We start from the raw sequence: 21,679 nt of genomic DNA, 5'->3' as shown, positions 1-21,679 counted from the left end.
AACTATTTTAAAGAAAAGACACGTCTTTCTTAAATATTGGAGTTGTTTTAGATGTCAAATAAAATGCCAAGCACATTAGATAAAATGAAAGTTCATCGACAATCCTCATCATCCAAAACAATCCAATTATGTATCCGATAGTTAGCACATTCTTAGGAGACATATGGTTACTTAAATTGCTGTGTTAGGGCTGCGCAAGAGAAGGATAGCAGGGAACTCGAGCAGCAAGGAGACTTGGTTTGTGTCAAAAACAACAAAATCAAAGTCGGGTGGACAGAGATGATCTGACTTTTTCGTCGATGATTGGGTGCTTTTGTCCGAGAAAAATGTCTTTTTGGTCCCTGACCTCAGAGAAACTCAGTCGTTGACAAAACTGCACACCATGTTCACAAGGTCAAAACAAAACATATCAAAATACCTACACACTCCTCAGGAAAGCACCCACATCAGGATCACAATTCTCATATATCCTGAAATCGAAGCGACCAACACAGATGCGGTTAGCCACCAGTTACAAGGAGTTCCAAAGATAGAGAGGTACCGTAGGATCTTCGAAAAGGTCTCCGGAGCACTGGATTCTCGCCCCTCGAATTTAAGTCTGCATTCTAATCTCAGGCTGCATGATGCCATGGTCGATCCAAGCATGGGCGTTGACTTGGTGATCTGATATTGTCCTGCAGAGTGGGTATAAATGCAGCGTGCAGATGCAGCTCAGCTGCGTACCATCGCGTCCCACAGCTCGATCGTTGCTTCGGGTTCTTGGATTCTCACTTCGTCACTGCATTCCTGTCAAGATGAAGTCACTCTCTGCCTCTTCGGGGAGGCTTGTTGTGCTGCTGCTTGTGGTCTGCTTCTCCAAACTTGCCGAATCGCAGAACTGTGGGAAGCAAGCCCGCGGCGCTTTATGCTCATCGAGGTCTTTATGCTGCAGTAAGTGGGGCTTCTGTGGAATGACCACTGAGCATTGTGGCGCCGGGTGCCAGAGCGGCGCTTGCACTGGCGGTAATCCTCCTTCGTCATCGGGGCGGGGCCTCCGCAACATTCTTTCGAGAGATATGTTTGCGGCGTGGTTTCCCAATCGCAATCCATTCTATCGGTACGACGCACTTATAGTTGCGGCTGATTCCTACGCCATGTTCGCAGCCGTGGGAACTATCACAGCACAAAAGCGAAAAGTTGCAGCATTCTTTGCGCATGTGAAACAAGAAACGTCAGGTACTGGATCTGCTATTGCTATGACAAGCGCCCGCACTTGGTAGTTATCAATGCGTGGTGTTTCTTGCATGCGACAATCTTCAAGATTTTGGTTTAAGGAATGATTGTTGTATTCATTCAACGATGATCTGAAAAAAACTTGCGAATCAGGATGCGTGTAGCGAATCTCAAACTGCCACTTGGTGTGCCGCAGGTCTACGATACATTGAGGAACTGGACAAATCTTCGCCATACTGTCGAGCGGGAGACCGCTACGGATGTGCTCCAGGAAAGAAGTACTGCGGCCGAGGTCCTCTGCAACTGTCATGGTAAGGCAACCCTAACTCATCCGCAATGTTATGGCAACAGTGATAGTTGTGTCAAGTGCTGCAATGTCAGGGTGAGAGACCACCCGGACCGCTTGAATTCGAACCCTAACTCCAAGCGACCGTGCTGGAGACATTTCCACCTCGTCTTGAACACGTCATACTGGATCACACGATTGATCGTCACCTGATTGTGCTAAACCTGCGGCCTTCATCAGGAATTACAACTACAAGCTGGCGTCCTCCTCGGTGAAATTCGACATCTGGACAGACCCAGACAGGGTTGCCCGCGACGCGACGCTGGCATTCAAGACGGCACTGTGGTTCTGGGTGACACTGTAGGCTCCCAAACCATCATGCCACTCGGTGATTGTGGGTAACAAGGGATTCGGAATCACCACCAACAACTTCAACAGAGGGCCAGAATGTGGACCTCCAAATTCGGAAGCCAAGGCACAAACTCGCAGCAGGTACTTCCAGGAGTTCTGCAGGCGACTGGGCGTGGATCCTGGTCAGAACCTAGGGTGCAGGAATCTAAAGCCGTATGCCATGGGAAGACAAGGTAGGTTATGTCATGAAGGGCTGCTTATACCCGCACGGGTGAGGGCGCTGTGCACGACACTGTCGTCGCCACAGTGAGTGAAAGCGTGAGCCGGGTGCCATTCGGCCTTCGCTGAGTAGTTGTGTTGGTAACGTGGGCATACCTGAAACCGTCAACTTAAGGTTTTTCAGCTATGTTGGGGGTTTCTTTTTGGAAAAGAAGTATGTTTTGGTGAAGAAATAAGCTTATGATGTGCTCCAACAGAAGAAAAAAAAAAGGAATTGCCATAGTGGTTTAATTGAAAAAGTTAACAAAGTGGTTTTTGCATTTGACTCCTAAATCTACACATAGATTTGGCCAAAACCATCCATAAAAACACATTAAACCACCATCTCCATCACATTAAACTACTAACTTCATTCTTGTAAAGTTTGCCAATCATTTGTGGACTTAGAATGGGCTTGGAATCTTTCTACATGAACAATTGTTGTTTTTCGATTTGTATAAGGGCAAGGTAGGATAACCTTATTATAAATCCTTGCTTCATTTAGCAAGTATTTCAATGTTAGTTGCTAAATGAAGCAAGGTAGGTAGGTGACCCAGTTGAAGTATTTCAATGTTAGTTGCTAAATGAAGCAAGGATTCTCTTCAAATCTCAGATGTCCTATGTTTTGGAATTTTTAGTGAAGATGTGTATTTTATTTGGCATTGAGGTTGTTGAAAAACATATCTTCATGTTGGATTAGAATCATTTGGTTATGAATGGCTATATGTTTGGAGACTATTTTATTATCATTTGGATAAGGCACACCAAATGTTGTTTGTTGGTAGTTAATGGATGTGTAAGGTCGTTAATAAATCTTCAAATAGGTGGGAGTTTGAGAAAAGAAGTGCACCAACCCTAAATCCAATGAGTTGAACAAAGGGAAAAGATAATGAAAGCTAGTGATTTTTATAAGAAAAAATAATAACAACAAGATTGTTTGCATGAAGAAAAAAAAATTAAAAAAAAAAAAAAAAAAAAAAAAAACACTTCTTTTTATAAATAACTAATTATGATATTTTTTTTGTAAGATGATCTAAATTAGGATAAATTCTTAACTTTATAAGATATTTATTGAAAAGAATTCATTGTAATGAAATTTAAAAAATCTTAATTAAGAAATTACTAATATATTTGTATATATATATAATATATATTTTTAGAAATATTAGTCTAATATAATAAATTCCAAGATATTATATTTCGAAATTAGAAGCTTCTAGTCTTATAAATTATCTCAAAAGTATAAATTAAGAAATAATAAAATAATGAATATAACTAAGATTATTATTATACTTGTTAATTTTTTGTTTAAACTTTAGTTATATTGTAGCTTATAAGCCTTGAGTTACTTATATATAAATATATAAGTATATAAGTTATATATTTACATAACTTATATATTTACATATTGTGGATATTTATATAACTTAAGTTGGTGGATGTAATTAGAAGTATGTATAAATAAATTACATAGATTATTCCTTTCTTAAGAAACAACAAGGAAGTTTATTGAAAAAAATTTGGATTTGTAAATGCACTAAGTGGCTACAATAACTTCTACTAGAAGTTTTCTACTTTTGTAGTACTATAAAAGTGACTTAGTACTTTGAAGCTCAGTTTGTAAGCCTTATGATCTTTAGAAAACTTATTTATGTCTTTTATGTTAGCTATTCTAATTGAAAGAAAAATTAAAGCCATCTTCAATCATGTTAATACATGGCTTTTTGTTTAAGATTTTTTAATTTGGTTTTTTGTACTAACAATATTTTATGGCTCTTAACAAAAAAATTATTTAGAAAGAGCAATGACACTTGAATCCAACAAAGCAAAGATTAAATTATTAGATTAAATGTGGACATGCATCAAAGCAACGACAAGATGTGGGAGGATGGGGATAAAAACCAAAGGGCATTCATCCAAGAGGGTGATCTGAAGGGGTCATTACATAGCATAATCTACCAAGGTTTTAGGGTTTAGGATTTTCAGTCTCTCCGATCTAGTTCATGCGAAAACTTCACACTGATTTCTGTCATTTTTGGTTGCAAGTCGATCATCCAAGCTCATGTCCTTACACAAACTTGAGCTTGCGAAAGCTCAGTCGCCTTCGGAGCTTTAGGTTTCACGATGATGGTATCGAGCACGAGAGTGACTTCCGAGTGCTGAAACTGAATTTCATGAGCTTGCAAATGACATCCAAGTAGGGCTAAACAACCTCACCAATTCCAGGTCTGTGAACGTGGATGAACAAGCACTCTCAGTGAATTTTACCCTTCGGCGTCTTGCGATGATGGATTGCTGAGTGGGATGAAGCATGCACTGAGTGCGTATTCATTCACGCAAAAATTGAGTCCCTCAAAGTCAAACAGACCTGGAGTACATCAAGTGGCAGTGTGGAAATCAGTAACTGCATCCAAGTTCTCAAGCTGTTCTCAAATCGACGCCAGATGAATAAAGCACGCACTCCCTAGACCGATATCCTGAAGCTTATCATATGCAAAACACGTCAGCCGTCGGAATTTATGAAGAGCGGACACTTGCCACAGCAATGGCAGACTCCAGTACCTCCAATCACCAAGTACATATGCAAGGAGATAAAACAAAGATCGAGCTATTGGATACCAGAGTAAAAAGTCAAGCCAAGCCACATTCGTAACGGGGAATCCTTCGCACCAACTGACGAACTGGTAGGTCCATGTGATACTGAATCTTACAATAAACTACTGTTTACAGAATTTGGTCTCGTGCACAAGCTCCAAGAATTCAAGGACTACGCAATATCTATGCTTCACTTTGTTATGGTAATGGTAATCATAAAGAGCAATCACTCGTGAACAAGTAATTTTTGTAGCAAAAATTGGACCAAATTTTAAACGATGTTGTTTATTGTTGCAATGTTGTTTAGTCAACTTTGTTAAACTTATGTACTTTGACAAGCAGGACACAAAAAAAATATAAAAGCTTTTAATGTTTAAATACATTAAAACTAGAATTAAGATTTAGCATGACTTAATAAATAATACAAAAACTGAGAAAAAACTTATAGTTATAGAAATCAAGAAATAATAAGACTAAGTAAATACTTTTCATGGCACTGAAACAAAATAGATAGAAAATACTATTACTCTCTATAGAGAAGATAATACAGTGAAATAAAATAATAGAACACCACTCAGTGCTATCGTCATACGTGACGAGCCCACACCAAGATACTCCAAGCACTGTAAACACATGAATATTAACTCTATCCTTTTAATAAAATATTGAGAATTACTGTGCATGTTGAACCTCTTAATTTATCAACAACGGCGGCAAATCTGATCGTGGCATGTCCAAAATAGCAAACACATCGCCTCTAAATCGCTTCCTCAAACCTTACGAATAAAAATGATCAATTTCCACGACCCAGAGACTGAACACTAGCAAGCCAAAAATGGTCTTCGACAAAAAGAGATCTTTGCACTAACATTGCTCGCCAAAGTGATCAGAACACTGGTCACAATCGTGGAACATTGGTTCGCACTCCTGCATCCGAGCCGACGATGTCTTGAATGCTTCAGGCGTGCACTTTGACTGAGGATGTTTGACCGTGTGGTGCGGATTCGGTATAAATGGAGTGTGTGGATTTATGTCGAATGCATTCCTTCTATCCCAACAACTCCATCGCTGCTTTGGCTCCTCGCAAGTTTTCTTGGTGACTAGATTCTCGTAACGATGAAGCCTCTCTCGGTTTCCTCGTGCAGACTTGCTCTGTTGCTGCTCGTGGTTTGCTTGTCCACACTTGCTGAGTGCCAGTCAGGACTTGCCGGCGTTCTCCCCGAAGACAAGTTCAAACAATTGTTCCCCAAACCCAATAAATTTTATACGTATTCTGCTCTCATATCAGCGTCTAAGGCGTTCCCCAAGTTTGCAACCACGGGATCCCTTGACATACGAAAGCGAGAAGTTGCAGCATTCTTCGGGCACGTTTGGCAAGAAACTGCCCGTAAGAAGTCTGCAATTGCTCTAGCAATTGTCTGCACTTTGTAGTTTCCGATGGGTGTCGTGTGTTCCATGTGAAAAGCTTCAAAAACATGGTTTAGGGAAGGACTGTCATACTCCTCTGACGTCGATGTGGACACAGCTTGAGAACTTGAATGCAATTTCTGAATTTCATAATGCCACTTACTGTGCTGCAGGTCTAACTGATATTGAAGAACACATGGCTACCAGAGGCCCATACTGTGACAAGACAAATGGATACCCCTGTGCTCGGGGGAAGAGTTACTACGGCCGAGGTCCTTTACAACTGTCATGGTAAGGCCATCGTAACCCATCCGCAGCGTTATGGCAACGTTTACAATTGTGTCAAGTGCTGCAACGTCAGTGGGATCGCTTGACTCCAACCCACAGTGCTCGAGTCATTTCTACGTAGTCTGGAACACATCATATCGGATCTCATGGGCGATCGCCTCCTGATTGTGATAAATCTGTGATCATTCTCTTCCTAAGGAACTACAACTACCGCCTGGCGTCGGAAGTATTGAAAGTCGATATCTGGGCAGACCCAGACAGAGTTGCTCGAAATCCGATTTTGGCATTCAAGACGGCTCTGTGGTTCTGGATGACACCTCAACCTCCCAAACCAGCGTGCCACAACGTCATTGTCTCTGGTCGGGATTTCGGAGTTACTATCAACATCATCAACGGATTTCATGAATGTGGAAAAGTGTCCCAAGCAGCAGAAAATCGCATCAAATACTACAAGTACTTTTGCAAGATACTGGATGTTAAACCTGGTCCCAGCAAAGGCTGCAGATAATGGAGCACAGCTGCTGCATCGGCGGAGAAGAGCGCAGTACTCTGCACAATGGACTCAAGAGTGATGCGGCTGTTCATCAGGCCTTGCAGCGGAGCTTCTATTTCAACTCCCCAAATCTCTTCATGTTTTAGTTTCGCAACAAAATATGTGGCCATCGCCTTCTGGTAGATTGCGATTCTGGAGTGCTGTGCACTGCTAAGCATCCATCACCATGCTCGCAGTTTTAAAATTTCTAATAAAATGTGATACCTCGGACGTCAGTTGTTGACGTGGATGCACCAGGTGGTAGAATTTTGTTGACGAAATGAAGGACCCACTTGGAATGTGTGCACAATTCTTCATTCTGTGTGACCATGAAGTTGAACGTTCATTTCCGTTCATGGAGATAGAGTTCAAAGGCATTTTCCTCAATATTTCAGATGAAATAGTTATACATCCGTAAGTGAATGCAATTACAATAACAATAATAAGTTTCGAATTACAATTTTGATCGTGAGTAATGCTATAGATGTTCATGATAAAATTCAAATATAGAAAATTACAACAAGTTTCTATTCTTGGATAGTAGTATAAAAAGTACCTCCTATACTTGTGGTAAATATTCAAATTAACAATCATATTATATAGTAGGATTATTAAAGCACCATATTTATTCATACTTCTTATAATAAAGTATATAATAAAAAATATGAATATTTTTATTTTATATGTATATATATATATATATATATATGCTAGTGGAAATTTGTATTGTTGGAAATGGAAAAGTTGTCTACATATTGTAAACTAAGATAGACAACTCATTTTTGATTATTTAAGCATTTTAGCATATTTGCAGTAAATGTAAAAATAAAATAAAAATATCCCCATATATAGAAATAGAAATGAAAAGGATTCTTTATAAGTTCACATTATTTGGCCTAAAAATAAATTTATGTAAAAAAATTACCTAAAGATTTTTCTCAATTCATTTCTAACATATAGCCAACATAATTCCAATTAATAGTGGTTTACAAAATTGAGAATCCAGCTTTTACAAAACTGAGAAGTGTCGCACTTAATTATGCTATCAAGAAAAGTGTGGCATCTAATTATACTATTATTCTATCCCAATCAGTCAAAAATTGCTACTTATTGATAATTCATGAATATCCATTTCAAATATAATGAATTTTATTTATTGTAATTATTCTAAATAAATATAATATATGTATATATTATTTATAAAATATATATTTTTTAAATACATAAAAATATTTAATATACAATACATTTAATTCTTATTATGTTACAACACTTTGTCTTTGCTCAATCTTTATTCTATTTTTTTTATAATTCCATTCTTTTAATTTTTGAATATTTCTACTTTCTACTTTTTTTTCATTTAATAAAACCAAGCATCTTGCAATAAAACACTTATTTGATTTGATGTCACATGCAATAGCCCTTCCATTTTTATTCAGGTTAATTTGACTAGCATTTCATATATATATAACTAATATAATCATTTATATTTGTTGTTGTGTGATTTTTTTCATTTATTTGTGCTATTTAATCTCAATCACTGAACTTTACACATTCAAAATTAACTACTAGTAATACACTATTCTTTGAAATATCCTTGTGTGAAGTTTTACATAAAAATAACTTTTCAAAGATTACTCCTTAATAAAACATCCAATAATATCATGTCTCATGATGAAATCTCAAGTTGGTGATTCAATACCTCACATAATAGCAAATACATTGCAATTTAAGAATGCACTTGCATATGGAAATACACAACTACTTAGATCACATCCATATGTGCCTTTTTGGCATAATAACACCTATAATTTTCCAATTTTCCATACCAATTCAACCCACTCAAGTCTTTGGTGATTTTGGACATTTTACTTGAACTTTAATACAAATGGATCCAAGTCAAAGTGGTAACCTCTTCTTCCATCTTAAGATAAGACATTGTTCCACACATGAAGGGACGTTACAGTTTACTAAGTGCCACCAAAACTCACCTTTGTTTGCCATTGGAACTCACTCCATGGTGTCACTAGAAGTTTAAGTAATAAGATTTTTTAATGAATTGTAAAACTAAGAATGCATCAAATTCTGTCCTCATAGATCACCTCCACAGCCCCTTAAATCCATCAACAGAGAAAACCACAGAGTTAGAAGCGGAACCCAGTTATTAACACCTCGCCGAGAATTCCCAGAATGCAGAAACGTCGTGTTTCAGCATACATAATCTCCGAACACGCGACTGCCTTCGGTATGTGCGTTGTTCGAAGTGAATCCTTGTAAAGTGATTAAGAAAAGGTACGATACAAATCATTTCAGAAATCGAATCATGATTCTTGGAGCTGTAGCCTCAACGAGTCTACTCAATGGGTTGCACTCATATATCGGCTATTGAAGCACAGTGATTGCACAGGAGAGGAAAAAGCACTTTCCGCAAACCTCATTCCAGGCTAATGCTTTTTATAAACCATTTGGCAAGCTTGAGTAGGAGAAACGGCCAGCAAATTTTGCATAACACGATCATTAGATGTGAAGTGCTGCTCTGCAGCATCTCATGTGTATTCGGAGATGTGACATAACAAGGATGTGGGTCGCTTTGTAAGAACTAACATTGAAAGTTGAATTGTACCGCACCTTTCGTTCGCTGGTGAGGTTTGAAAACTAACAGATTAGTTAGTAGTCTAGACAATTCAATGAATAACGATGTCATTATTCATTGAATTGTCTAGACTACTAGCAAATCTGTTATTCATTGAATTGTCTAGACTACTAACAAATATGGAGCTGTTTGCGGAAGCTGAGAGTTCCCAAAATGATCACGTAACGGTGTTGCTCGAGCTCCAGTCATTCAAAAACAATACCAGACTGGAAAATCGTAGCTCTGACTGATAGTATGATGATTCCTTGTCAAGGTTATAATGGGGGATCACTTGGCCCATCCTGTTAATACAAATAATCGCAATTTCCTAAAAAAATTGCGATACCGGCTGAGCAATCCAAGAAAAGAACCAAATTACACCCAAAAAGTCTACTCATTCATAGATGTCCAACTCTAAAATGATACATCTTTATTAAATATTGGGGACCACTCAAGTCAGATTGAACTCGCCACAGAGAAACTTAAATTTTATGTAGGCAGGAAAAGGCAATTAGCCTAATAGGACTAAACTAACCTACAAACACAATCGCCATGACTACCTGTTCTAGCCATTAAGGCTAGCATGAGAAGGGCAACACTTTTCTGTACAATGGCAGGCATCGGCATAGCCATTCATGCCCTAGTTGCAAACATATTAAGACTAGTTCAAAATCTAATAAATCATAACTCAACTTGCAACCCGACATTTTTCACCTTTCTAAATCTTTTTCAATCAAAAAATCTACACTGTTATTGAGCTACAAAAAGAAATGATTTATATAGAGAAAAGGAGATTGAAACCTAACAGCCTTCTCATTGCAAAAGGCATGAAAAAGGTTTGGGTAAACTTTGAAAGATTAACTAGACGTAGTCTACATTATAGTGCATCGACTCTGCTGCTCCTCTGCGGCAGGTGTCTGGTTTGATAGCCTCATTGACTCGGACGGATTAGATGTGAACTCGGTCGTGTCCAGGCCATACTGCAGAACACAGGTGTCTTAGGACCATCAATGAAGAGCATAGAAGAAACTTAACTTCCAAAACATGGCCAAGAATCGTCAACATAAATTCCACATTAAGATCTGCAAACTCTAATAGCACTAATACAAAACATACCTTTTCCCGCATCCTTATGCTCCAAGCATCACTACGAGGTCGAGTTTCAGTTGCGGCCCCAGAACCCGCCGCAAGGGGCGGCTGATTAGCTTGCCGGTCGGCTACAGGCCGACGAGGAGCTGACCTGGGCGCCATGTAGTCGTCATCACTGTCGTAGTATCTCCGCGCATTTGATGAAATAGCCCGGAGAATAAATGCAAAGAACAATCCAAGCACCTACATTTGACAAAAGATGTTACAAGGCTCATTCAGAAATTAAAAATAGGCACCCATCTAAGAAGAAAGAAGCCAAAACATAGTTTTACTTATAAAAATGTGAGAGAGTGTGCGTGTGTGTGTACACACACACACACACACACAGCCCGAGAGAGAGGGGGGGGGGGGGGGGGGGGGGGAGAAGGTTCTTCAAAGAGAAAGCATATGACCAGTATAGGTTCTCTACATTAATATGCAAAAAAGTCCCTTAAAGAATAGTTTTTTCCAGGAATTCCTTCGTACAATGTCACAAGAGATGTGTTCGAGGTTCAAGCAAGTAAGACCACAAGAAAAAAGAAAGCCACTCTAAAAGCTCTCAAAGTTAGAGTTGAACACTCACTTCTAGGATCACCACGCCTAAGGAAACCCATTTGCAGATGTCAAGGTTGTCCAATACAAAGTTTTGGATTTTGTCCAACTCCCCAGTGGGATCCTCAGGTATATCCTACAATAACACGCAGATCACTTAAGCCAAGAGCGTGCAAACGAAGAAAGATATTAGCAAAAGGCATTTTCTCGCTCATAAAGCTGATCGGGAAGGGAACTCACCTCTCGCCAATGCCGGTCAAAGAAAAGAGCCCCAGCCACTGCGAATTGTGCCAATAAAAGAAAGATTTGAAGTACGCTATACTGTAATTCTCATTAAGGAAAATCTTCAGACGCATGACACAATCACCATTGAACTTATAAAAGGATTCTGATTTATCTTAGGCAAGTAATACAGATCGTCTCAATATGTTGCATTTAAGAACAGAAGGTAAAAATGACGAAGGCGGTATTCTATTCTTCTCTTTTCCACACTAGTATCTTCAATTTAGGATACACAAGAAAGGCAAAAGCTGTTGCTCAACTCAGCTGCAATATGTCCTGTCAAAGAGACAAAGCATGTGATTGCCCCAGCACAGAAGAATGCATAGATAAACCTGCGCCAACAACATTCCCACGTGAGCAAGTCTCTTATTTTCTGAGTAGATAAATCAAGAAAAAAACGGGTTGGGCAGGATTGAGCATAACAAGAAATTCGAAAAATTTTGCACTTCGAACTCACATCGACATGCCAGGACACCATATCTTAGTGAGGTTAATGTATAACATACCAAGGGGCAGGAAGATCTGACAGTTGCGAATTCTCCTTCAAGAAAGGTCTTCGGATTTGCTCAAAAATCAATCCTTCAGTATTTTGAATGCCGTCAGACACTACACTCATAACCCCGCCTGATAATAGCGCAGAAGCTGTGGAAGGCACCCCTTGATTAAGATGACCAATGGAGTTCCATTCTTTTAGCATCCATAGAGAATATACTATCATAAAAGCCCCGACCACCGTCACCAAGAAATTGATCAACTTCAAAATACACTGAACAAACCCCTGGCAGGACATCTTGTCTCCTATTGAAGGGCCACGATAACCCACTTGCACAATTATTATAACTTTTCATGTGAAGGGGAACGTTGGTAGTGCCACCAAATCTGCACCATAATAGCCAATGATTTAGGCACCCAGTTGTTACAGAACGCACAGTGAAACTTATATTCCACTCAGATAAACAAGGACAACTCAAGTAAGAAAAATAAAATAAAATAAAATAGAACAAAAATCTTCAAGATAAAATTTAACGGCATATTCGGCTAAAATATATCTACGCTAGATCAAGGGAGAATCAGGATTAATACTTGGGCGCTTTGACGTGAAGGTTACAGTTGAAACCCTATTCACTACAGAGCTCATAAAGTCCGAAAATTTTAAAGAACGAAGTAATCCATAAGCTCCGATTCAAGCAAATGTCAGAGTGTGAAGGTTTTCATTTTTTTTTCGAGTCATAATTCTCATTAAAAACCCCATTCTGGGTTCGTGAATGGTCCAAAGCAATCCACTTCCAGATTAGATCGCCCCAAGGAACCTGGACCCCCGATTAAACATAAACCGATATCGGTTCCAAACAACCACAGCCCATCCTCTATCGCAATCACTAGACCGAAGGAAGGTCATGAACTCCACCATCCAGGAGCAACAACCTATTTCCATCTACATTACGCTGCCTCGTTGCCAGATCCGTCTCACACCCTGTAGAACCCTCCATTGATTTCACTGCAGCTGCTTCTCCGAATCCGCCCCTAACTCCTTCTAAACCGACAACTCTCAAACAAGTATATCCTTCCATTCAAACACCCAAAATCCCCTCGTGTCCAAGACACCCAACATCCAACTATTACACGTTAATGCATACAAAAAACCTACCCGAGCTCCGAAATTCTTACACCGAATCAAACACGTCAAAACTATCCCTCACGTCGATACACAGCGCTCCAAACAACTCCAGCAACGCAACCGATTGCATGTGTTGGAGGGGAGAAAAGGAACGGAACCGGGAATATACAGCACGAAGTTAGCCTACCAAGGGAAGCTAAACAACAGTAATCTGACCTGTTAGAGTGGGTTGGCTGGAACTTTGGTTATGGTGATGACGCCAGAGGGCGCTGCGGGAAGCTTGCCTCTCTCCTCCCCCCTTGCCACCAGACTACGAGTGCAACGACAACGACAACTGTCTTCGTGTTGATAATGATGCTGAGGCAGCCATCAACATTACCGTCGCCGTCTTTCGAAGTCGCGTTTTGTGCTCTGAAAGAGCAACCTCTGGCCTCCGCTCCGCAGAGACATCCACGAAGTTTAGCAGCAGGTTCAAATTCCGTTTTCATCGCCACCTATGGCTCAGCCCAGCAAGGTAGGATTGCGGTGCCCTGCTAGGTTTAAAATTGCTGACATGGTTCTCACTTTTGCTTCAGTACACCTCACTTTCTTCAGCGACTTTCTCATCACAACTTTATTTCGAAGATTGATGAATTGCCTCGCTACGGTGACGATATGTTTCAATTACAGATTGCAGGTGAATGCCAGAATTGATTTGATTTTTCTATGAGATCTGCCTGGATGTAAAGTTCGAGTTCAAGTACTTTGTGGTGGTGCATGGATTGCAAGGAGCTTTGAAAAGCAAAATAACTTTATGCATACATTAAATGTATCCAGTTTTCAGCGTTCATAATCATTCAATGTAGGGAACTTTTGTCCAGAACGGAAAAAAAAACATAACGTATTTGTCTAAGACTACAGGATTCACTAGGTTAAATATTTTGACGAGGGGAGAATGAGGTAGAATATATTCAAGCTCACAGCGTTTTTGCTATTTGTACGGGGATACATCTATACTCATAATGCCAGCATCACCTCAAAACTTATTTGAAGAAAGTCAAGTCAAGACAAACACACAACTCTTAGAAATTTATAATGCTCTGAGAATGTTTGTCATTTACTGCTACACAGATGATTACTGTTCAGAACCTCTGAAGCTGTGCGAATCTAGTTACATGTAACGAGGTAATACTTCGGTTGGTGTGAAATCCCCTAACACTAGAGTAGGTGTTGACAAAGATATAGGACTACACTAATAGTGTGGCAAGCAATGATAAATCAGGAACTACATGAGCACACGTATGAGGATTGAAAGGTTTCACAAGTAGGTAGAGCTACTTAGATCTTATGAACTTCAAGTAGCAATCTTAGGACGAGTTTTCAACTTGACAAGCAGAGAGCTCAACCACTCCCAATGAGATTCCAAAGACAAAGTAATGAGAAAATCCGAAAGTATTTGTATTAAAACGTACGTTAGGCAAGCCAACCTTAACACCCCCTCTTACGCAAAGAAGTGCAAGGAACCATGTGAAGCGTCAAGGCTAGTGTCTTTGCACATAACAATCCTCGAACTATAAAGCCATTAAATACACCATTGCGGTCACCCACTATCAGATTTACAGATCCATAATCAAGATGACTAGTGCCAGCGTACTATTTGGTGTCTGTAGCATGTTGCAACGGGTTGTTAGTATCCCAAAATTCCGCTAAGAAGTGTCTGGTAAAATGCCATTCGCCCTTCAATATAAAAAAACACAAAGCTTCAATTTCGGGAGATTTTGCATAGAATAGCGACGAGATGTCCAACTCGTCCCCGTTGGAAAGAAAATTCTCAGCCGACCTGGCGCCTCCAAGAATCTTCTACGATCAACTCGTCCACGCCCCAATCTTCATAACTGGAACAATACGGCACAAAATATTAGACTGCCGCAGATTGCATTTCAGCAACTTGACCAACAAAACAGAAGATAAAAAAATGTTCACGTCAACCTCAAAAATATTTTGCACTTCTTGCTACTTGGTTGTACTTTATTCTAGTATGAGACGTACCTCCCATCGGGCAGATAGCGACGAATGGTGAAGGGAATTTTCCGCTCCCGAAGTTCTTTCATAGCGATCTGTTTACGAATAAATGCCTCTGTTAATGCGAGGTAAACGGCAACTTCCGACTAAATTATCTTTAAAAAACTAAAACCCTACCACCGAGGCTTTTAAACAAATGAACAGTGTAATGAGTACAACCAGTAAAATTGGGACGAACTTTAGATGTTACAGAATTCAATAGCACACTCGTGAAAAGTCAACCGCGAAATGGGTATCGCTCGACACGTCTAACAATTACAGCGTGTGCTAGTATGCATTACATACGCATTACGAACCAGAAAAAAACAGAAAAAGTTCAGAGCCAATTCCTATGCATAGGAAATAGTATGTCGCAGGAACAGCGTAGAGCACAAATTAACAGCACATGTGCAGTTAAAGTAAAGCCGCGTATAAATATAAGCCGCGTATATGAAGGTACCTCAAGAGGATCCGTCTCGCCTTCTAGATTCACCATCACTGGGGCATTCATACTGTAAGATAGTCCAACGATGTTAGAGACCCCCAAAAGTAAGTTCATGAGTTGTGTACACACGTTATAAACAAAACAACCCCAAAAATATTTCTTAACCTAAACGAGTTGGCGTGGTTAAACTTCTAACCTGATTTGAAGAGCACGAGTACCAAGCACTCTAGCTCGTTCATATTTGGTCATGTACTTTGTGGTTTTCCGAGGTTTGTCGGTTCGAACTTCAGCGCCGTCCACCAAAGTATCAGTTTCCAGCCCGTCGAAATCCCGAGCATCGTCATTCTCCTCGTCTCCTTCCGCAACCTCATCCTGCAATCACCAGGAATAAATTTTCAAACCCTATAGTAAATACAACGCAACACACACACAATCATCTGTATACAGGGAAAATGATTGTAGCGTTTCTAACACTGCAACTTTAGTAGTACAATGAAAAGAGATATACTCATCGGATGAAGCAAGAGCTAACCTCAATATCAGGCTCCGGCGGCTCTTCCTCATACCTGCAACAAACCAAAGTATGCAATCCACAAACAAAAATTCCCCAGGATCAGTTTCACAAAAGAAAAACCTGTCGTTCGGCGAATGAATTGAACTCCCAAACCCACCACAACCTCAACATCAACTCCAACCGGAATACGTTAAAGGGATTGGCATATCAGCATAAATCGAAAACACGGCTAATCCAATTCCGAGAAGCTCTCCAACTAATGAAACACTTGATTAGCCGCAAATGTACTCCATAATCCAAAAATTCTCACATACCCAACATCACCACCGTCGTAATCATTATAATCTTCGTCAGCCATGACTCAAACGCAGGTTTAACAAGAGCTCACAACAATCCTTCGAATCAATCGCAGCGGGGGTTACGCGACCTCGAGGGTGTGCAAACTCTGTGGAAGATGAAGAGCTCTGACAAAGGCATTGAGCAGCACACAAGGATGAAGTTAGGGTATAGATAAAAATAAAAATAAAACGTACATCCACACATTGTTCTGTTCGTCCGCATAAAGCGTCACCTCTTCTTCTGTTTCCACGAAGAACGGTTGGAGCACCCACCGGAGGAGGAAAGAGTCGTGGAACTGCGAAGGAGCTCGAGTGTTGGCGGTTAATGCGAAGGTGCTCAATTGACTCACCAAAACTGACCATATTTGCCTGGTTTTGCTTGCACAATCTCTACGTGAAACCGTTTCTTGGAGAAACAAAACGAACCCACAAAATCCGCCCGCCCGAATATAGCTACACGACTTGCAACGTCCACCATGGTTGGAGTCCACCGACAGACAGAGTGGTGAATCAATGGATCCATCGTTGTCTGGTTGCGCAGTCTGCGAGTAGGGAAGGAAGGAAGGGAAGTGTCCCTGCGCAGCGAAAGGACTGTACAGGCCAGCCATTGGAAGTAAATCCTACAGTGGACAGCGATGCAAGCGTGTCCTGGCTTGGCAGGTGCAGCCAGGGTGCAGCTTAAGACGGCCATGCGCCACGTAAAGGAGGGATGGGGCCATGAAGGGGTGGCAAATTCGTGCTTGCTTTATGTGAAAGCCTCATGGGCCTTATCTGGCCAACCCAGACCTACTCTACGACGACCACTGCTGTTTCTACATCACCATTCATGTGCTCACTGGTTGGGTTTTTACATCTTATACACTTGGCTTACCTCGCTTGTGGTGCCAGCTCCTGCCTTTTTGCGTTACTGTCTGCTGGGTATGTACTGTGTCGTATTCCAATGTCGCTGTCAACAGATGCGTGAGATTCCTAGCTTCGATGCTCCGGATCAGTGTAGTTGAACGGTCGCGGCTAGTTCGAGGGATTCGAGCTACAGTGGAGCGTGTGCCTGGCTGGTTGGTGCTGCTGCTGCTGCTGCTTTTGCGTGGATCGGAACTGGCAGTGTTTGGAATCGGAGTGACGATTTGAATGTGCTCATGAGAAATTTGGTAAGTGCTTGATAGAGAGGTATGAGGTTTTGCCGCATTTGCCGGTTGGGCAGCGTGTCGAATGGAAGAAGATTGGAGAGTGTCGTCTTGGGACGGGAAGCATGTGTGTCTAGCGCGATTAGTGTGTAGTTTTGATTGTGTTTGTCGAAATTGGAAGACTTTTATCGTATCTTGGATTCCAGCTTCAATAAAAGTATGAGGTAATTCTAATTGTACACGCTCGAATGGTGTCAAGAATCCTTCGCTGGATTTAATAACAGGTAGAGGATGCTCTTGTTCCTTGAGATGTCTCAGCTTAGCATTGTGACTGTCCGGCTTTTCTGAGTCATTGCGAGTCGAGCAATGCAGGATGATCGGTAGCCTTGGCTATCGATAGTTCCAATCACCATTTTAGAGTGAACCATTTCACGTGTCTGAGACGAAACAGGGTGCCACTTCGCGAAGTTTTCTGGATCACATACGGTATTTGAAGACTCAGGATTGCAGTGTGAGACGTGTACGTTGTTATCAGGTGCTACCCGTTTTGAATTTATCAACTGGACTGCTCATTTTTGTACAACTTTATTACCGCACTCTCTGCGGGCAATTCTGTGATCCACTCGGGCGCTTTCTTATCGTTTTTTTTTCCTTTTCTTTCTTTCTTTCTTGTGCACGTCAGAAGATGAAGCTTCCTGCTGAATATCCAGGCATTTTGTGTCGAGATTTAGGCAATCATGTGAAAACTAGGGGTAGTTACCTGAAGCATATTGTGATGTGAGCGTTCACCTATGCTGCCAAGAAATATGTGGCTATTTACAATCTCAACCCACGTATTGGACTCTCATGAATTGTGAGCTACGGAAGCGGTGTATTGATACCTTCTTTCTTGTTTCGATTTTTTAATCAGAAACGGGAGATACCGATACAGGGAGACGGATAAGATATCGCAGCTGACAGATAATTCCTCTGCATGAGATAGCCGGTGTTAGCAACAACAGGTCAAAATGAGTTGCGTGGGGTTTCTCCAATGCATGCTCAAATTCACCAATTTTCTGCTTGCCTTGGTTGGAGGTTCAATTGTTATATATTCTCTGTGGATGGTTAAAGAGTATCATGCGGATTTTCCTCCTCAACCATCCCCTCCCTCACTGCCTCCTGGAATACCACCAATACTGCCTCCCTCACCATCACCTCCAACTCCACCGGTACCAACTCCTAGCTTCCCTCCAGTATCACCCCCTTCAGTGCCTCCAAGCGAACCTCCATTATCACCACCTGCCCCATCTCTGCCTCCGCCAACACCTGTCCCAACACCTACCCCAACTCCTGCATCAACTCCAACCCCTACTCCTTCATCACCAGCTCCAACTCCCGATGTCTCACCTTCTGCTCCTCCTCCATCTGAACCAGTGCCGGAACCAGAGCCGGAACCAGAGCCTTCAGTCTCACCAGATGTTGCACCTGGTCCCAACCAAACTGTTGCTGATTTTGGCGCTGGTGTTGTCAGCAACTATGAATCTCTTTTTGAAGGGGTTGTACTACACTTTGAAAAAAACAGGAGGCCTTTTCTACATTTGAAAAATGAAAATGTTGAGCTGTCTAAGTTGCCAACCCCTTGGTAAGTTCAACCAAATTCTTGGAATAGTTATGTTCATGTACGATAAGGAGTAAAGACCATGTGTCTTCTCGTTTTGATTAGTGGGTTAGGAACATGTCGATCGTGGACAATGCTCAGAAATAACTCCTACGAACTTTCTTTCTTAGTGAGTTTTCTTTTTATTGTGATGACTTTTTGCAGATTTCTAAGTCGTAGCTTGTTTGAATTCAGGTTCATTTATGCGTTCCAAGGCGTTGGAATCACGACACTCTTGATAACCTGTACCGGCCATATAGCTGCTGAGACGGGCCACAACTTTTGTCTCTCGTGTGTATCCAGCTCTAATGACGTGATTTGTTCTCAAATTTTTGTGCATCTGATATTTACGCAAGCTATTTATGTTTTTCATAAAATGGCTTTGACACGCTGTTATTGTTTTGTTTAGTCTTTTTATTTGATAAATCAATTTTTGTTCAATTGTAAACATTCGTAGTTCGCATACTGCACATTTCATTAAGGAGAAGCTTGCAGAGACGACGTTCCATCTTAACTTCTTTACAGTATTTATGCCTGCAAATTCTCTTTGGCATAGCACAACTCATTTTTGCCGGCTATCTGTTTTTTGACAAGCATTGGCGTCAGGTAAGTTCAAAAATTCGTTTTTCTGCAGACTCTCCTTATCATTGAAGTTTGCAGTAGCCTTTTCTTGTAGGTTAGGACTTGTGACAGCTGCCTCCCGAAGTTATGAATTATAAACTTACTTTTTGTTCGCATTCAGGATCTACCTGACGATCCAACAGGACAGCTGGATAAAGTGGAGGAGTTTGTTGAAGAAAATTTATCTATTTGCAAATGGGTTGCTTTAGGAGTGTTGATTATCGAGGTAAATGGAAGTTGTGTTTGTCATTTGCGCTGTATCAAAAGTGACTTGCTTTACACTACGTCCATTGAACCTTTTTTGTTAACCTAGCGAATCAATATTTCAGTGTTTATATGTTCTTTGATGGTTAAGTCTTGAATTTTTCCCATTGTTTTTCTTAAGCAGTGATATATGGATTGATTTACAGGCACTGGGCTTATTGTTCGCTTCGACTTTACGAGCCATCTCTGCTGACCCGCGTCGATCAGGATATGATAGTGACGAGGAGCTTGCTCCTACAAGGCAGCCTTTGTTGAATCGCCCGAATAATCAACCTGCTCCTCCTGGGGCTCCTGCACAGAACCTTCCTTCACGCACTGCTGTTCGCAATGATGATTGGAGTGCAAGAATGCGAGAAAAGGTAACCGTTTCTTGTCAAGTTCATGTTTGTGCCTGATCAGTGTCTCTTCTTAGGATGATGCTCTGTGTATGGACATTATTCTTGTTCATGTGCTCATTGATTCTGTTTTAGATTATATAGTAAATACCCGACGCTCGTGGGTACTAGAGTAATTCATTTAGATATGAAACCCATTCACCCTGCTGCCGAGAAGCAGTAACTAGCAGCTTTAGATGCAACATCTCCTTTTCATAAAACAAGAGTAAATGAGTGGAGAACTTCACTTTGATTACACTTCTTGTCCCATAGGAGTCTCCTGGTCAAGCAAAAGAAATTCTGTTACAATGAAGTAGGAAGAATTTTTGCAAGTTCACGTGTGGGTTGACATTTCCCTGATCTATCTTGCGATCTGTCTCTCTGATGAAGAACGCCTTTGAATGTTTAGTCAGACTTGTTACACACCCTGACATTAGCTGCTGGGCAGCTCCAAGGTCTTGTGAAATACCCTCATCATACAGGTACATATTGTGGTACGGTAGTAAACATTGATACTTGTTCTTTGAAGCAACCTGATCTTGTGTTGTTTGTGTGAATTGTGCAGTATGGATTGGATACCACGGAATTCACTTACAACCCCGAAGATTCGCAATCTCGAAGATTCGCTCAGCAAAATCAAGCAGCAACCAGTACAGAGGACAAGCCTAACCGCTGCACAATCATGTAGTTTTCATTCTGTGGTTGAAAGATATTAGATTTTGACTAAGCAATCAGTCATATACTTGATCTTACTGGCACGTTTGTCAGCATCATGGGCAGATAAGACTAATGTACTTGGAAGGTTTACGAGTTGAAGAAAATGAATCGACAAATATTCTAGATAGAAATAGTAAGGACATGTTCCTATTATATACCAACTGATTTAGGAAACTCATGGAATATCACATATACGGTTGATTGGGATTCATGACTGAACTAACGAAATTAATAAAATTGGTGGAACTTTTTCACTGAATCTCATCATGCTGAGGTTACATGCTATGGAATTTTTAGGACAGACCTGCCCTCTCTCCACATTTGCTCCCACAAATCGAAAGTTCCAATCAGATTGGTACATAGAACTGATGGGTTGTCCAACGTTCACTGTACTATTTCCAGGGTAGGTCTCATCCGCATCAGACATAAATAGCGAAAAAGTGCGCGCTCTGAATTTCGGGCATG

At 40.7% G+C, this 21,679-nt stretch overlaps 3 protein-coding genes and 1 pseudogene across 9 annotated transcripts; 2 read left to right on the top strand and 2 right to left on the bottom strand.

Annotated features, from left to right (window-relative positions):
- The first annotated feature begins 577 nt into the window (after window positions 1-577).
- LOC112293021 (chitinase 2-like) lies at window positions 578-7,146 on the top strand (annotated as a pseudogene). The gene is made up of 6 exons (XR_016497860.1): window positions 578-1,215; window positions 1,409-1,523; window positions 1,739-2,156; window positions 5,807-6,089; window positions 6,283-6,400; window positions 6,596-7,146. The product of XR_016497860.1 is annotated as a chitinase 2-like (transcript).
- A 2,818-nt stretch (window positions 7,147-9,964) lies between these two features.
- On the bottom strand, window positions 9,965-13,506 carry LOC112293020 (tobamovirus multiplication protein 2A-like). 2 transcript variants are annotated; one of them, XM_090243525.1, is made up of 7 exons: window positions 13,358-13,506; window positions 12,030-12,402; window positions 11,756-11,855; window positions 11,482-11,562; window positions 11,273-11,377; window positions 10,678-10,893; window positions 9,965-10,541 (listed from the first exon to the last, which is right to left on the bottom strand). In XM_090243525.1, the coding sequence occupies exons 2-7, from the start codon at window positions 12,311-12,313 to the stop codon at window positions 10,434-10,436; spliced, it is 894 nt and encodes a 297-aa protein (XP_090099651.1). In that variant the 5' UTR covers window positions 12,314-12,402; window positions 13,358-13,506; the 3' UTR covers window positions 9,965-10,433. The 2 variants fall into 2 exon arrangements, with proteins under 2 accessions (XP_090099651.1, XP_073395903.2); XM_073539802.2 differs by lacking the exon at window positions 13,358-13,506 and adding an exon at window positions 13,172-13,347.
- A 1,051-nt stretch (window positions 13,507-14,557) lies between these two features.
- On the bottom strand, window positions 14,558-16,575 carry LOC112293249 (DNA-directed RNA polymerases II, IV and V subunit 6A). Its single transcript, XM_024542468.3, has 6 exons — window positions 16,455-16,575; window positions 16,159-16,192; window positions 15,823-15,998; window positions 15,642-15,693; window positions 15,170-15,237; window positions 14,558-15,015 (listed from the first exon to the last, which is right to left on the bottom strand). The coding sequence occupies exons 1-6, from the start codon at window positions 16,496-16,498 to the stop codon at window positions 14,952-14,954; spliced, it is 438 nt and encodes a 145-aa protein (XP_024398236.1). The 5' UTR covers window positions 16,499-16,575; the 3' UTR covers window positions 14,558-14,951.
- A 599-nt stretch (window positions 16,576-17,174) lies between these two features.
- LOC112293248 (uncharacterized) lies at window positions 17,175-21,473 on the top strand. 5 transcript variants are annotated; one of them, XM_024542462.2, is made up of 8 exons: window positions 17,209-17,626; window positions 17,975-18,137; window positions 18,513-19,223; window positions 19,434-19,533; window positions 19,764-19,844; window positions 19,981-20,085; window positions 20,270-20,482; window positions 21,063-21,473. In XM_024542462.2, the coding sequence occupies exons 3-8, from the start codon at window positions 18,610-18,612 to the stop codon at window positions 21,183-21,185; spliced, it is 1,236 nt and encodes a 411-aa protein (XP_024398230.1). In that variant the 5' UTR covers window positions 17,209-17,626; window positions 17,975-18,137; window positions 18,513-18,609; the 3' UTR covers window positions 21,186-21,473. The 5 variants fall into 5 exon arrangements, with proteins under 5 accessions (XP_073395902.1, XP_024398230.1, XP_024398232.1 ...); XM_024542464.3 differs by having other exon boundaries at window positions 17,232-17,626; window positions 18,054-18,137; XM_024542467.2 differs by having other exon boundaries at window positions 17,486-17,626; window positions 18,054-18,122.
- Window positions 21,474-21,679: the final 206 nt, after the last annotated feature.

Source organism: Physcomitrium patens, chromosome 16, assembly GCF_059467195.1.
Source record: "Physcomitrium patens ecotype Gransden chromosome 16, ASM5946719v1, whole genome shotgun sequence".
In the NCBI taxonomy this organism is placed as follows: Eukaryota; Viridiplantae; Streptophyta; class Bryopsida; order Funariales; family Funariaceae; genus Physcomitrium; species Physcomitrium patens.
This window is presented reverse-complemented; position numbering and strand designations above follow the sequence as displayed.